Source organism: Nanorana parkeri, unplaced genomic scaffold, assembly GCF_000935625.1.
Source record: "Nanorana parkeri isolate BGI_ZX_2015 unplaced genomic scaffold, ASM93562v1 scaffold2595, whole genome shotgun sequence".
NCBI classification, from domain to species: Eukaryota; Metazoa; Chordata; class Amphibia; order Anura; family Dicroglossidae; genus Nanorana; species Nanorana parkeri.
This window is the reverse complement of record NW_017308863.1, coordinates 7,259-24,885: the sequence shown is the minus strand read 5'-3', so window position 1 is coordinate 24,885 and position 17,627 is coordinate 7,259. Positions and strand designations below refer to the sequence as shown.

The window sequence follows — 17,627 nt, the reverse complement described above, 5'->3', positions numbered from 1 at the left end:
GGCAAAAAGTAAATAAAAGATGGTATTTTTTTGGTTTAACAGCTCCACACTTTATAAGAACATCCTGCTTTTTCATTAGAATGGAGTATTTTGTATAGCCTAAGTTACAGTAAAAAATATTTTGTGCTTAAAGTTCCCTTTACTATGATAATATATCAGTTATACATCATGTAAGATGATATTTTGAGTGGTGTCTTAGCATTCCATTTATGTCTTTATAAGTAATTTAACATTAAAACACTGCTTAGGTTTCCTAATTAAATTCACCTAAAGTAAGATCTACACCCTTAGAGAAAATTGTTTTGCCATTCCTTCATGATTAGCCATACCATATTGAACTTCTGTCTTTGATGTAATGAAGATACAATGTAAAGATGCAATAAGTTGTTGGAATGTGCCAGACATAAGTGGTCTTTATTGGTAATAAAATATGTGTGGAAGTGTTGAACCTGATTAGTCACTCATCCACGATCATAAAGGAAAAATATCGACTGGAAAATAATACACAGTAGGACATTAATCATGTATATTGCAAACTCATGGCAATTGGCACTATTTACGTGGCGATCAATTACTGTACTTTGGGTAATCAACAGTGGGACATTATCATTGACAACATTTTTGGCAAGTTAACACATTAAACATCAGTCTTCACACTAGTATTTGTGGTTGTTAAATCTTGCCTGTTTTTTTTTTTTAACTTTATTATTTTTTAATAAGAAATGCAAAAAAACAATCTTATGCACAGCAAAAATCTGCAGTGAATTATAGCACACAAAAATAAAAAATATCCTCTTAATTGAAACCAACAAAGACCTCTTAACAGAAAACATTTTACTTCAGTTGCATAACGATTCCAGTGTTGGTAAGCCTTGCAAAACACGTAATTATCCAATGTGTTGTAAAGCCAACCTCTGCAACACCAGACCAGCTAAAAGTAAGGTTGCAGTTTTGCAACATAATGTAAGTCTGTACAAGTCCTCCAAGCAATGTACTGTGAAGGAAGTACCTGTGTCCCAATGGTTGGGTTCCATGTATGTATCTTGATTATCTATACTCCATCTTTGAGCTAATATACATATAGGCTTCCTTAAAGCTTACAGCACCTCATTTCCACCTGTTTTTTTATTTTTTAATGCATGCATTGACACTTAATCCTTCCTTTCGAACGCTACATTTCTTTTAAACGCTCCAAAACACATCTACAGTCATGGATTAAAGGATCAAGAATGTCAGGCTTTGCAATACACTGGCTCTTAGGAAGGGCTTTCATTATTACACACTGCTGCTGAGTCATTATATATTTTGTTACAAAAGGTAGTTCCTGAACTATTTAACTAAGCAGTTCTTCATGCCATGCAAAATTATTAGTTTATGGATGTCTTTGAGGCTTTTCCTTTTGCGTTCACAGGCATTACCAACCTTAGTGCTTTTAAGAAAAAAAGTCTTTATTGCTTTTGCAACTAGTCACATGCTGGTCTCACGTGTCTGACAATAACCTGTTTCTCCAGTCTCTGAGTGAATTTCTGGGACAAATAGATGATTTTCTACTTTGCTTTCCTCCTGATTATTGTCCTGCTTAACGTCCTCTCCTGCCATGTAAATGTCCTGAGTACAGTTTTGATTGATATTTTTCTGCAAAGAGACTGTATCAGTGTCAGTGGGTACACTGGTTCCTTCATTCTGCTCCTCAATGCAGTTAGTTTGTATGTCCTCCTGAGTATCATGCTTTGAGCCACATACCTGCATGAAGTCATCATCTTCTGTGTCTATTTCTGTAAAGCTGCTTCTCTTCTTTGAAGAAAGTGAAAACAGTTTGGGATTTCGAGAAGGTGATATGAGAGGTCTTGCAAGTCCACCTGGTGAGTGAGCTTTTGGCAGTATCGGTTCCTCTGAGGAAGAATAGTCTTGCAAAAAAAGTGTGCTTAGTTGAAGATGAGTGTACAGTGGGTGTTCTAATGTGTTTGTCCGCAAGGTACTAGTAATACTTGCGGGATTTTGTAGAGCACTGCTTTTGGATTGCTTTGAATTTACTCTCAGAGATCTTGATCTTACAGGGTTATTTCCCTTCATGGAACCCTGTTCATCTTCTACCTCATTATTGATCTGTTCTTGCAGAAGTATTTTTGGGGTTCCGGAAGTTTCTGACAACTTATACTCAAATGTGACATCTTTTGGAGCAAAACCTGTGTATTTGGAACGTGGCAAGAATTGGGACACTTTAACTTCATGGCTGCCTTCTTCAGGCACGGTGTATGAAGGGAACCTAATTTCAAGGTTACTTCCAGGAAATGGTGTAAGGGGGGATCGTTCAGCTTCTGTGAAATCTGTTGCACAACTGGTAAAACTGTCAATGCTTGATACACTTCTCATATCCGTAATAATATCTTTTGGGGCAACTGATAGCTGGTCCCTCTTTGCTGACACGTCCAGCATTTCTATTTCCTCCTCATATGCAGGAGGGATGACAGATTGCTCATGATATGAAGAATCCACACTAGGATGTGACTGTGCTTTTGTGATCTCATTGTACAGCTCCTCTAGTTTCTGGGCACTGAGATGCTGTGGGCTGGATGAAGAATTGTTTAATAGTTCCTGAGAGTCATTTTGACTGACCTCCTGATATTTATTGTCAAATGATTTATTTGAACTTGTCTCTGACATTGTCCTTCGTGCCCATTTCCATCGACTTGGGGACAAATGATTATCATTAGCTTTCTCTACTTTATCAGTTCCGTCCGCAGACTTATCTACAACGATATCGATCAATTCCATGCTGCGAGCAAATGCATCTTTCAGATTCATGGAAACAATACTTCCATTCCTTTTTGCTCTTTCAAGTGCTTCTCTCCTCTTAATTGCCTTTTCTTGCCTCTTCTGCTCTTTGTAAAACTCTGAGAAATTGTTTACTATGATTGGAATAGGCAGTGCAATCACTAAAACTCCAGCAATGCAGCAGAGACCCCCAACTATTTTGCCAAGTAGTGTCTTTGGATAGATGTCTCCGTAGCCCACGGTGGTCATGGTTATGGTAGCCCACCAAAATGATGCTGGTATACTTGTAAATTTTGTAGCATCTTCATCCTTCTCAGCAAAAAATACCAAGCTAGAAAATATCATTATACCCATGGCTAAAAATAATATCAGTAATCCCAGCTCATTGTAACTTCTCCTAAGTGTGAATCCCAGTGACTGAAGACCTGTTGAATGTCTGGCGAGTTTGAGAATTCGCAATATCCTCATAATTCTGAATATCTGAACAACACGACGAACATTCTGAAACTGAAGCACACTTTTGTTGGACTCTGTTAGGAAAATTGTAACATAATATGGCAAAATAGCCAACAAATCTATAATGTTTAGTGGCCCCTTAAAAAACTTCCATTTGTTTGGGGATGAAAGAAAGCGCAGGAGATATTCCATTGTGAACCAAGCTATGCATACAGCTTCAACATGTGCAAGCTGTGGGTTGTCATTTAGTTGTCCAAACTCATCTAGTTCTTGCAAGTCTGGTAGAGTGTTCAGTGATAATGCAATGGTTGAAAGCACGATGAACAGGATTGATATAATTGCCAAAATCTAGAAAAAGAACAAAAAGTACATTATGTTAGCTATTTGTTATCTGTATTGTATAAGCATTTTACAATTCTTTCTAAGGTAGCTTGAAAGGCCATTATAATGCCTTTAATTTAAACATTTAGTTGAAGTTTTCTGTAATATTAAAATGGCCCCCAGCTACCCTGAGACAGCTGAAGCCCAGGGATCCACACTGGAGGAGGCTATGCACCCTGTGCAGGCTGTGGCTCCCAGATGTCCCAGGAGGGGAGGGTACTTTAATATTACAGTATCCTATAGACAAAGTCGAAGAACAGAACCACGGCATGTAGTGGGGCACACAGGCATCCAACATTCCCAGAAGTGTAGCATACCAAAGTGGCTTACAGAAGCTTATTTTCTGGAATAGCAGGAAGGTATTAAACACGGGCTCTGGAGAAGTCATACATAAATGCTCTTCTACTGCAAGAACCTTTAATCTTGATTTATTCTAAACATGGCAGAGTAGCTTTAAAGCCCAACTCCAACTAAAACCTGTTTTTTATTTTAGATAGAGCAGAATACAGCTAGAGCCTCTGTCAGGTTTTCATTGTCAGCTGGGTCCCTTTTGGGGAGATTTTCCTTCCTTTTTGTCAGGACAGGAAAAGATAGGAAATGTCTCCGATGGGGCACGCACCAAACACATTTTTAATACAGGGAGAAAGGGTTAGAAATAAGCGAGGGTAAATCTCACTCCACAGACAGAAATTAAAATGTGATAGCAATTTTAATTCTTCCCTGCGTCAGAAATAAAAAAAATAGTTGGAGTTCTGCTGTAGACACTATATTCAGCAATACGCTTTATTGAATACAAAAACATATTGGCAAATAAGTTCATACTCACATATCATGGAATAGTAAGAAAAAACATGATAGTAGGTACAAGGAAATATGATAAATGCAGATTCATTGTGGCCTTATTTTAATTTATAAAATTAAACATTAATGTCACATTCTTAAAATAACAAATCTAGCACAGCCAAAGTAATGTATTATATTTAATTCAGCACCAAAAGACTCTTTCTATTACTATGGCATCTAAAAATGAAACTCAACTAGCTTAAACCAGTACCGATCCAGCAAAAGTGGGGAGTCTGTAGAAACATAGCTTACATGTACAGAGATTAATTGCATTATTTACATGTATTATTGCAGCCTTGTGCCTGCTGGGGAAGCTTAAAACTCCGCAGTAGCAGAATGCAAAATATAAATGGCAGATCAATAGCGTCTACCGGATTTGTAAAGTTTAATAACAGCAGCACATACAGAAATATGACTAAGCATTGTAATAATATAATTAAATGCGGCGGGTTTCTGCAGTTAGGTACATGATGTTAGGAAGAAATAAAAAAAAAAAATACTACTAGATGTGAAATAGCTGAAGCTTAAAGAAGAACTCTTAAAAATTTATTTTCAAACTGGCATTTTGACTTACTACTTATACAATATTGTATCCAATGCTACCAGTCTGTGGTCCTGTATCCACCATGCTTTATGGCTACTTGTAGCCAGAGGAGCGAGACCACATTTTCTGAATATGCAATTGTTTCCCTATGTACTTTGTCTCCTCACCTACTATATCCCAACACCTGAAACATGTGACTCTGAATAGCTGTCACTGAAATGCCAATGGAATGCACAGAGAGACTACAGATTTGAAAAATGAAAGATTTGAATTGTTATCATTCACAGTCCTTTTATCATTTCAATAACCGATGCAGGTACTCTGCTTCTCTGCAGACAATGGTGGAAATATGATACAAAGAAGGATTACAGATAATTCAATGTAACAAGGAAAATGTTGAATACATTTCTGTTTTTTATACATAGTCTAAATGGAGATTTCTACTTTGCTTGGAGTTATTCCGAATATTTGCGGGTTTATTTACAAAAACTGCACTGGGCAGATATTGTTCACACAGCACTAGTGCCCCTAGATGGCAGTGAGCAGTATAGGAAGTTTGATAGATAAACCCGCTAGTATTTCAGTCATTTTCTTTGGTGGCATTTGCATCCATTCCCTCCTCCTTTAAAGTGACATTACACTCAGAAGGTAAACTTAAAAATGCATTCAAGTATCTTAACTACTAACAAAAATGTATCCTATTTGTATATCACTCAGCTGCAGATCCTCCAATCATCTCTGAATTCATGCTGACACTGTCCTTCCTTCTGGAGGGTGGCTACTTTTGTTCCCCATGGTCCCTGTGTGTGTTGTAGAGTAGCCACTGCTCCAAGCTCATTCCCTTGATGGACTATAATCTCATGTTTAGTTTGCTAATTTGTATTGAGATTGTAGTCCATCATGGAAGTGAGCTTGGAAAAGGAAGGAAGGAAGGACAGTGTCAGCACCAATTCAGAGATGATTTGAGGATCTACAGCCGAGTGATACAAATAAGTTACATTTTTGTTAATAGTTAAGGTACTTGAATGCATTTTAAAGATTTAACTCCTGAGTTTAGTGCCACTTTAGGATCAATTTCTAACAGTATCTATTGGCCAGTTTGACAAGTAAGGGTGACTGTCAAATCATAAGGGAAAGAAATGTGCAAATGTTTCAGTTCCTGTCACAATGGAGCCAGAATACATTCATAAATTGCTGACTAAAGAATTTCTCCAAATTTGTCATTCTTTATCCTTCACTCTCATGTAATGTCTTCAATGGGTTGCAGAATTCTAACTTTCTGAAAAAGTATATATAAAACATTTTTTAAATTTCAGATAGTGTGAGGTTTTTTCCCCCATGTCTTTGATATTTCCTTATGTTCTTTCCTGGGAAAATAAAGCACATTCAAATCTCCCCAGCCTGTACACAGCAATACAAACTTTTAAAATATATGTAAGCCTAATAACTAAACTCTTATATAAGCTTTAACATCTTAATTTAAATTCTAAAATAATTTTCGAATATTAAATCTACAGCTTTTATTAAAAAATATCTGATTACCCTGCCATGAAGGCATTTCCTGTTATACAACGATAACACCCAGTCCCTTTCCTCAAAATTGTGCTTCGGTGTCATCACCCTGTCCTATGGGCTTCTGATGTGGCTATCATTTCAATACACAGGCATGGCCAACTATTTTCACTATCCTTTAGAAAATTTGTTTTGAAAAATGCCATGCAGCCAATGCTGGAGTGCATGCAGACAGGAATTGGCTGCGAAAGGATGCAGGAGATCAGCAGCAATAAGATGTAACAAATGCTGAAAAAAGGTGAAAACATGATACACAGTGGTTAACAAACGAAATGTCATTCAGTTAGGGTTTACATCTACTCTTAGCAAAACCAAAATAAATTCTGTGTAGGCTTCTACTTTAAACACACAAAAAAAACTGGCCTACTTTATCATTTTTAGCTCATACCGGTTTGTGTCCTGCGCAGTAGATGGCACTGGTCTGTTTTTACTTACAAAAGGCAAAAAGGTTGATGTTGTTTCAGAAGTCAACTGTGTCTCAGTAATGTAGTAATAACTATTACAAGGATAAAACTACAACCTGCAAGCCTTATTACATAATATATCAGTATACATTGATTTGACTTGCTGTTATAAGTTTGCCCAGGCATATTTTACTACAGCAATCAATAAATAAAGCAAGCCTTCTGGACTATATTCTGAATATTTATGAAGAGGCAGCGTAGTAAACGGCACACAGAAAACCCTAGGGCTTTGTTCTTCGAGCTGTGGATGTGATCAAAGTATTCCCTTGTGCTGTATACTAAAAGGAACAGTCTCACCTGGCTGCTCGGCATATGCTTTGTTGTGTTTGCTTGTGCAAACCAACTTTACATATTCATTTTTTACCTCCTCACCAATTTCCCAGTGAAATCATCTGTTTGCTTACTAATACCTGGAAAAAAAGCAGCCCATTGTTCCTGAGGTCGGCAAAAGGATAGGATTTCCCTCTGAATCAGAATAAAGTAATAAACATACTTGTTTTTCAGCAAATCAGTGCTAAGAGCAAAGATGGTGTACAACCGATTCTATTGACTGTAATCAAATAAATTAAATATAAAATCGAGTTACTATGGGATATTGCTCTTTTCACATTACCATTGCTTTCTGCTTATTTAATGAGTCTAAGGCTACATTCACACAGGGTGTTCTGGGATTCCTGCAGCAAGAACCTACAGAATCCTGCGGCAGGAATTCCAGGTGTCCCCATTCAAATGCTGCCGCTGTGCCCATTGAAGTTAATGACAGGGTGACAGTGGCCACATCTGCTATAGCCAATAGCAATCTAGCTATTCATTCCTATGCAGCTTTTTTTTTCTTTCAATTTTTTTTATTCTGACAGCAGCAGGTGTCAGAATACTAAAAAAAAAAGAGCAGATAGCAAGTGAAGCATTAGCTTCTTTGCTATCTGCTAGGGATGCACCGATACTTTTTCAGATACCAGTGCCGATACTTGGCATTTTCATGAGAACTACCAGGATTGCAGCGGTTGCAGCTGGGACCTGGCTCTGGCGCTCCACCACTGTCCTGAAATCATAAATCTGTATTGTTTTAGAAAAACTGTCACATGACAATAATCAAAAATGTATCAGTACTTGTATCTGTGAGTACTCGCACAAGTATCAGTACTGATCTTGTACTTGCAAAAATGGTATCGGTGCATTCCTTTATATATGTTTATAAAAACAAAATCATACATTAAAACAAAGATGTACAAATCCCAGGAGCTCGGTGTGCTCCTTACAAATGACAGCTGCCTCCTAACTTTTGAATTTTTCTCTAGTCTAGTCTTGGAGCTGGAAACGTATTTGTACTTGTACCGAGTACGGTACTTGGTAGCGGTGCATCCCTACTATCTGCCATCATTTCAGGGGGGTGCTCTCTCTTCCCCAAGGCATAGATCTTGGTATAGATGATTGTCGCTATACACATCTATCCTGTGTATCCTTTATTCTGCACAAAAACCTTTTTCTCTTCTAATTATCTTGCTTGCTATTTCAAAAAGTAATGGTGAAAAAAAACATATATGGGTCTATCCAATAATTTCTGGCATATAAATTCTTAATGATCTGCGTAACTGGGAGCACAGCAGGGGTGCGTCCATTGCCTAATACATTGTGCTGGAAGGTGTTCCTCTTTCTCATCTCAGAAAGTCGGGAGTCAGTGACCACTCAGCTTTATAGCATACCAGTTTAGTCTATGTATGCTTATGTTGTTCTAAATAGCAACTGTGTGACAGTCGGATCTTATGACCATCAACTTATGGGCAAAGGGCTGAAATGTGTTCTGAGCAAAACAGCCTAAATATTATAATGCACATACAGTCATTAAAGCCAAACTCCAGAAAAACAGCTGGAAACAAGGTTAAGGAAGAACTCTGGGCAAAATGTTTATTAACCCTTGCAATGGGGCTACTTCCGCATTGCAAAGCTTAACTGCTCGTATTTGTTTAGGTGCTAAAAAAAGTTATACTCACCGGAAGCTCCAAGCCGGCTTGTTCTTAGACCAGTCCTGAAACCTCTCTCCCCATCTGCTGCAGCACTCCAAGGTCCAGTAAATCATCATGTTCTATACACAGTGTATAGACATGAGGATGCTGAGGACCATTCCAATGCTGCAGCATAGGAGAGAGGCTTCAGAGACTGGAGAAGCAGTGAGCACCTAGACAAAAATGAGCAGTTAACCCTTGCAGTGGGTGGGTAGCCCCACTGCAAGGGTTAATAACAGTTTTGCCCAGAGTTCTTCTTTAAAATTTGCATGACGGACTGTTTTATTTGCCTATGAATTCATAATTGAGCTCAGCCAATCCTATGATCCAGATACTCCTAACAGACAGCATAGCTCAGTCGGCAACTTCATTTTGTTCTCCTGCAGTTAAGCAATATGTCTTGGTCACCAACCTGTCCACAGTGTCTGACTGTACAGTAAAATAGCAGCATCAACCTCTCTTCCCCGCTTTCTCCTTCTAAAAGTATGTTTAGATTGTAAAAGTGTACCTATATGCAAAATAAAAAATTAGGTATATGCTGCAGTTTTTTTCTAGGAACAACACAGAAGTTTTTGTTTTTCTAAACCACCCCTGTAACATTTATAACCTGTTGATCCTGTCATTAAACCCATTATTTTCCACTTCCTGTAACAGGGTGACAATGCTGTCCGTTGTGCAGTGAAATCACACAGCATGGTTGTCACCCTGCTAACAGGGTAGTCGTAGATGAACATGGTGTTTTAAATAGACTTTAATTAAAAGAAACACAAATTAAAGCTTAACTCCAGTTAACAGATTTTAAGCAGTTACAGAATTTTTTTTTCTTTTAAATAAGGGTCATTTTACACCAGCGAGCCACGCTAAATGCACAGCCACTAGTGTGCAGTAAGAGATACAGTTCAGACATTTGACATTTCAGTCAGTTCTAGAGCCCCAGTGCAGTGTAATGTGGTTGTACCATGTTGCACCAAGCTACAATGAAAAAAATACTGCATGCAGCAAAGCAGTGGTGTGAAATGAGGCACGGTTTTTGCGTTGCCAGCGCATTGGGGTTGTGCAAAAAAAGATGACCAGTGCAGCCCCAACGTATCTGGTGTGAATCTGCCCTAATGGTTTAACCATTTTGTTGCCAGCAATGTAAGGCAAACACTGCTGGCAGCAGGCCCCTCTAAACAGACTCTGATTCTGACGGCTGAGCTGCCGCCCGAACACTTATAGGGGCCGATGAAGACTGCGCCCCCCACCCGACAACCACACCTTGCTTCACGAGCTCTGCTGCTCCTCCTGCGCGCCTAGGACCGGTATCACGAGTGTCGGCGGGTAGGGGGAAAAGAGAGGAGCGAACATCCGTTCACTGTCTCCTCCCTGCTGAATGGAGCCGATACTGATTGCATCACTTCCAGTTACTCAGCTGTAATTCCTGTCTAGATAAGCTGGGGAAGAAGCTATTAAACCGTGATCTGCACTCCAATAGCTTATTTGCAGTGAAAAGGTGATACTAGGGGTCCTGTACAGTACCTGTCACCACCTAACATGCTATCACATAGGGGGCTTGTGAGCCCCCATGTGATAACAATGAATTAAAGTAAGAACAGGAGAGAGGTGGCAGGGGAAGAGATTGCAGGGGAAGAGCCAGGAGGGGGATCAGTGCACACAGAGATGATGGGACAGGAGAGAGGTGGCAGGAGAAGAGCCAGAGGGGAGGTCAGTGCACACAGAGATGATGGGACAGGAGAGAGGTGGCAGGCGCTTCAGACTGACCAATGCAAACCTGGAAAAGCAGTTGCAAGTAGCAACACCAATAGCAGCTACCATCACACACCTCACCAAAGAGAAGCAGTTCCAGCCATCACATTAGGGGTGAGTTAATTAAATGTTTGACCCAATATAGCAGGCTAATTTTTAAGTTGATAATTTTGTATGGCCCACAAATGATGTTATAAATATCCAAATTGCCATTGGCAGAAAAAAGGTTCCCCACCCCTGCCCTAAAACAACATAGTCCTGGCTGGCTCACATTCAGGTATTATTTTAGTTATCTGTAAAAATACTGTACATTATTTTTTTATGTCTAAATTGCTACATTAAATAGTGTTTAATATCTTAAAATTTATATTAAAAAACCAAGGATTGGAAAAATAATCTGAATAAACAAATATTTTAATTTCCCCTAAACTTCTCAAGAAATTTAAAGTGAATGGAGGTCAATGCAAAAAAAAGCTTTTTTATCTAATTAACCAAATTTATTCAAATAAAGAGCAATAATACATATGCAAATTAGCCATAAAAACATTATTCAGGTATTATTTCCAAACTGTGTATCGGAGACCTTATAAGAGAATTCCTCGCAAGGTAAATACTACAATTAGCTTTTCACAGAATGTATACTCATGTCCCACCGCTCCAAAACTCCAATCTGATTCCCAAATAGCTCAGGGAACTTCGGGTGCAAACCACACGAGCCGATCATACTTTTAGGTCAGGTCAGTTTATATATTTACAGAGCTATGTATATGTCCCTATGATTACACAATGTGTTAAAGAAGTGAGGTTTATATACACACAGTATGTTTCTGCTTACGGCAGGTTCATTAGATGAACATATGTGAACTTGAGATCTTTTCCCATCCACCCCCATCTCTACGAGTAAGGCCTGGTGGGGGGAAATGCGTTAGAGGGTGGTACTTAGGTGGGGGTTGCTTTATTCCAATAAAAGCTTATTGGACCATTTACTTCTCATTTGTTCTGGAATACGCATGCAGCAAAGGTAACATACAGTAGTTCCAGGTCAATGTTAAAGCCACAGCATCAAAACGACAGCAAAGCCACTATCATTATTAGAAGGGGGCCAGCCTACATAGTTTTCTCTTAATAGATTACCTTTACAATGATCTCCCAATGGTTTAACAGGGCTTTACAATCAGAAGCTAGATCTATAGGGTTATTCACAAAAGGGTGAAGAGTTTTGGAGAAGGCAGAAGAAGTGAACAATCTAGGACAACATAACTGAACTGGAAAGTGAGCTGAATTGGAGAATTTTTCCAAATCAGCTATGTTGTCCTAGATTGTTCACTTCTCCTGCCTGCTCCAAACTCTTCACCTTTTGCGACTAACCCTGTAAGTGTATAGTGTGTGCAATGGCTAGTTGACTTTACAATGCACAGGGGCCATATAGTGTTGTAGGCATACTTCTGATCCTGTTACATGACGAAAGTTCACATAGTAGTTGTTATTTTTCTTCTAAGCAGGGCAGGCCATTCGAAACAAAAGCCAGACACTGTTAACTGGCTATAGTGCTTTTTTTTGACTGAAATTTGTGATCCGTCTAAAGTTGTCTTTTAAGCTCCCGTTTGTACCTGCGGGATTATACAATATTTTGATGTTCGACTTTTTAAATGAATGGCAACCAGCTATGGGTACATCACATGGTGTAATGCAAGTTCTATTTGTGAATTCAATAGCACAATAGAAATGCTATTGTTTCACACGGCATGCTATAAGCTATTGTGCTGCAGTTCTACCCCTGTAGTGAATCATTACAATGTAAAGTGGTTCAAGAGAGAAAAAAGTACATAGGTTTAAATGTTGCCGATTTCCAGACAAACTGATTTATATTCATACAAGCTCTAAGTGAATTCTGATTAATATGTTTCCTCTGTGATAAGTGTATTCTTTATAACGGTAAATTCAAAGCCTGTTGCCACTTGGGCTTAGTCATTTTGTATTGCTGTGAAGCTTTTTTTTTTCTCCTATTTCAACATCCTTTTAAATATTCTCTATGCAAACAAGATGTTTGAAGCTGTTCTTCGAAATGTTTTGTGTGAATTTTAACCAGATTCTATTCGGAGGGAGCAGCACTCGTTTTATTACCGAGAGTAAGAGATTATTATTACTGATACAAAGAGCAAGGTTCTTACCGCATTCCGCTCGAATTGTATATAACGTAAGAATTTTCTGCTTTTACACTGAATGAATTGATTAAAAAAAAATTACATCAAGAAAACTGCAACAACAACCCTCAAGCCTCATTGTTTCATTTGCATTGTCCAACTTCATATTGAGGGAGAATTGTTCTCATTTTTGTGGTAACATTGGGACTAATGATTCCAGAAATGATTGTATGACATGTTTTGTGTTTTAGCAGCAAACAATTCCTGGATGATCATTCTTAGAGCAGGCCTAAACTGGTAAGAGCGGACTCTTTGTATTTTTTTTTGGCCAGTTCCGTATCGTTAGGGTTGTGTGCTCACTCCCTGTGAAGTGCATTAACCCCTTACGACCAGTGATGTACATAGTAGGTCACTGGCCTCGGGCCCATTTAAACAGACTCCCGGCGGGACTCTGTTTACATTTGTAAAGCCGCCTGTCGGCTTTACAATAGAATTGATTCTGGTGATTCGGCTGTCCCCAGATTGCTTCTACGGGCCGGTAAACTGCCCGTACCGACACCCCCACTGTGTTTTCCGGGCTCCACTGCCCCTCCTACGGGTCCGGGACCGGCAACTTGGGTGTCGGTGGGAAGCTGGGGAGAAGAGAGGTGAAAGTCCGTTCACCGATCTCTTCCCCGCACTATGGGACCAGGAGCGATGGAGATTACATCACTTCCGGTCCCATAGCTGTCATTGCTGGGCTCCTGAAGCAACTTGGGTGTCGGTGGGAAGCTGGGGAGAAGAGAGATGAAAGTCCGTTCACCGATCTCTTCCCCGCACTATGGGACCAGGAGCGATGGAGATTACATCACTTCCGGTCCCATAGCTGTCATTGCTGGGCTCCTGAAGCCGAGCAATAAGCTATTGAAATGTGATCTGCACTTCAATAGTTTATTTAAAGTGGAAAGGTGACACTAGGGGTCTTTTGGACCCCCAGTATCACCTTAAAGAGTAACTGTCACTGCCAATATGTTGTCAGCAGCAGCGGGCAGGTGCAATAGCCAGCCTGTTATTGGCTACTGCAATTTGAAATATCCAATAGCAGGCTGGCTATAGCTCCCAGCAATTAAGTACAAAAAAGTTAAATAAACTAAAATTAAAAATACAAAATTTTTTACAAATTTATAAAAAGTTAAATAAATAAAAAGTAACAATTGGAAAAATAAAAAAGTTAAATAAACTCAAATTAAAAATACAACAAAAGTTTTTAAAAAATAAAAAGTTGAATAAACTAAAATAAAAAATCCCCAAAAAAATTAAGGTACCCAGCCCCCCGCAAATGCACGCATTAAAAAAAAACAAAAAAAACGATGGCAGACGGTATGGATGATGTGACTGTTGGTGGAGCCAAACACAGCCACACAACTTTAAAAAAAAGCAGTCTGTGGGGAGAAGAACTCTGCGATTCAGGTAAGGGAGGGTTGCAATTTCACCATGTTACACCCTAGTAATGTGCTCCAGCCATTCTAGCCATTACCCTACAGCTGTACCTGACTAATATAAACATCTCCACAAACACTCACAGGGTTACTCACAAAAGGGTGAAGGGTTTGGAGGAGGCAAGAGAAGTGAACAATCTAGGACAACATAGCTGATTTGGAAAAATTCTCCAAATTCAGTTCACTTTCCAGCTCAGCTATGTTGTCCTAGATTGTTCACTTCTCCTGCCTTCTCCAAACTCTTCACCCTTTTGTGAATAACCTTGTCAGTGTTTTTGAACTCCTTCCATCATGAGAATATCATAAGAGGAAAGCTAACATCATCTGTCAGACGTGGAATAAAAATAACCAGGATTATTAATACATGTCATACATGTCAAGATCCTAGACTGAATCTCCAGGATCTTTCATTACATGTTCACAGACCACTTGTTTCATATATTTGCCTTCAATGTAATGAAATGAGTTCCTAGACATGACTAGCTTTGTAAACTGCATATGAGAAATCTAATTGAAAGGATTTGATGTGTGTGTGTTTGTGCAGCATATGCATGTGTATATGTGTACATATAAGTGTACAAAGCTTGCAAGATGGATTTAAAGCATTCATGTTATTCAATAGTCAAATATTTATGCATGCACGTGTGCTAAAAAGTTTAATCCAAAATATGTCGCTAATGCTGCTGACAAGTGTCTAACTCTCTTAAAGGAAAATGTTACTTTCACTACATTTTTATTAAAGCACAACTCTGGGCTCCCCTCCCACTGGCAGTATTTTATGTTTTAGTTTGTTTTAATACTTACCTCTTCTGAAGCCTTCAGGGCATCTGACACTGCAGGTTCCTCTTCTCCAGACTGGGCGGTGCTTATGGATGAGAGAGCATTGACCACTTCACTGTGAATGAAGGGTGCCATGGTGACTCTCCCCTCAGGAGCCCTACACTCATAGTATGGGTTCAATCTGTTAGATTGGGTGACATTAATCATCATTCAACTCAGAAGTCTGAGGACATCTTATGATGAAGAAGAGGTGCTGCGGGAGACATCTTCCGATTGGAGGGGAGTATTGCAACCTGAGCCGGAAGTAGAATTTTAAGAAATAAAAATGTATCCCAGAGTCAGACTAAACAATATAGTTCCTATGAACATTTACCTTTCCATTTCTATCTGCAGTCACCAAGAATTTGCAGTGTAGCAACCAATATTTATCTAGCATGAAAATAACAACAAAAGTAAAGGGCACAGGAACTGTAATTTAATTGGGGGGTGAAGTTCCTCTCTAAGCTAAGTGAACATACAAATTCCAAAGTAAACATTCATTTAGCCAAGTTAACAGTCTATAGTCCTTTAATCAACCCCATTTTTACAATATTTTAAACCGGGTAAGGACCAATAAAACAAAAAAAATACTCTGTGTAATGGGACTGTGCCTAGGGTTGCATGCCTACGCAGTCCAGTGATGAAATCCAGCCCTGCCTATGTGAATGAGCTGCAAGTCAAATTGGAAGCAAATGGTTGGTTAATGTTGAAATACTTTTGAAGACTCTTTAAGGCTAAAGAGATGCAGACAAGGCTCTTTTTCCTATTACAAACATGACAATGCTCAGGGGGCAGTAATGAAGGCACACCTTCCCACTCTTCGCCAGTTTGAGAAAGAGCATGACGAGGCAAACATACATATGTAATACCATTCTTGCATGGTACTATTCGTGAAAATGTAAGTTTGTTTATGGGCACCATCTTCATTTTGAATTACTGTTCATTTGATTCATAAGGTCTGTTTGGGAACTTGCTAAAGTTATTATTCCCAAAACAGCCTACATTTTGTTTTTCTTGGAGAATAAATCAGTTCTGCAGTATTTGCAAGAGAGTCTCCTTCTTCCTGTTGCATTTCCATAGTTTACAATAAGAGGAAATGGCCATGGCATATGGGCAGAGGGGTTAATAAAGGTGCAAGTATATTACTGCCAAAGCTGCGGAGAGATATGAAATGATAAAATATGTAAGTCTTTCCAGCCCAAGAATGGATTATTTGGCAGAGTGCTGTATTTTTAATATGAATTACAAGGAATGGTAAATTGAATAATTATGCAATGGTAGCAGTAAAAGGAAATTTTGTACATCTGGGAATTCCCAATAGTAGTAATTGTTGATTTATCATTTTTTGCATGGACAATACATATACAGTAATTAAGTTTTAGCATTTTGTGCTGAGTTCATTTCTAGATTTGAATGTGTTTCGTTGGAGAATATTTTCAGCAGACATTGAGTCAGTTAAATATACAGTTGAAATACATATAATAATTTGTTTTTCTGTCTACCCTGTGGTGACAGTTACCCAGCCCTGCCAGACAGCATAGTCAGGTTGGTGACCTGACTTTACTTTACTGTAGTAAAGTTAAACAGCACAACTTGGTCACCTCCTTCTGCTTTCTCCACCTATCAGCATGATCCTTGCATGCTATACAGCTGTTTGGCCTCTAGTACTGCTCAACCCTCATCCTAAATGGGCTCCGCTCTACAGGGGATGACAAGAGGCTGATACCAAGTCAAATTCTGGCCCTTATAATATCTTTCTTAAAAAAAATGTTAAAGAGCAACTGAAGCCATACATCTTTTTTTTAGTTTTGGATAGAGTGAAGAGGAATTAGAACACCTGTCAAGTTTTTATTGCCGTCTGTACCCCTGTTAGGTATATTCACCCTCTCTATTTTGTCTGGTGACCATTATCACTTAGGCCTCATTGCTGTACGTGCCGGCCTGTATGTGTCGGCCTTTTCACGTGTGAATGAGGCCTAAAAGTGAATCCTAGATTTTGGAAGTGAGGGGAAATCTCCACAATGGGACACGTATGGCAAAAAAAGCTGACAGGAGTTATAACCCTCCTTTACACTATCCAAAACTTAAAACATTTTTTTTAAATCAAATTTACTAGTGAAACAATTGCCATTTTCTGTCTGAAGTTAAGCTTTAATAAAACCAGTAAAATCTAGATGTATTTGTCCACCAGATTCCATTCTAGAGTCTCTGTCATTTCTTATTTTATATACCGTATATACTCGAGTATAAGCCGAGTTTTTCAGCCCATTTTTTTTGCTGAAAAGTGCCCCCCTCGGCTTATACTCGAGTCAGCGTCTCGAGCTGGTCAGGTTTCTTCTTACTTACCTCGCTGAGCGTCGCGTCACTGCTGCTCCGGTGGGCGGCGCTCCGAGCGGGGTCAT

At 39.0% G+C, this 17,627-nt stretch overlaps 1 protein-coding gene across 1 annotated transcript; it reads right to left on the bottom strand.

Moving 5' to 3' along the window:
- Window positions 1-318: 318 nt before the first annotated feature.
- On the bottom strand, window positions 319-15,321 carry LOC108801983 (potassium voltage-gated channel subfamily B member 2-like). The gene is made up of 2 exons (XM_018573888.1): window positions 15,211-15,321; window positions 319-3,579 (listed from the first exon to the last, which is right to left on the bottom strand). The coding sequence occupies exons 1-2, from the start codon at window positions 15,319-15,321 to the stop codon at window positions 1,468-1,470; spliced, it is 2,223 nt and encodes a 740-aa protein (XP_018429390.1). The 3' UTR covers window positions 319-1,467.
- Between the last annotated feature and the right edge of the window lie 2,306 nt (window positions 15,322-17,627).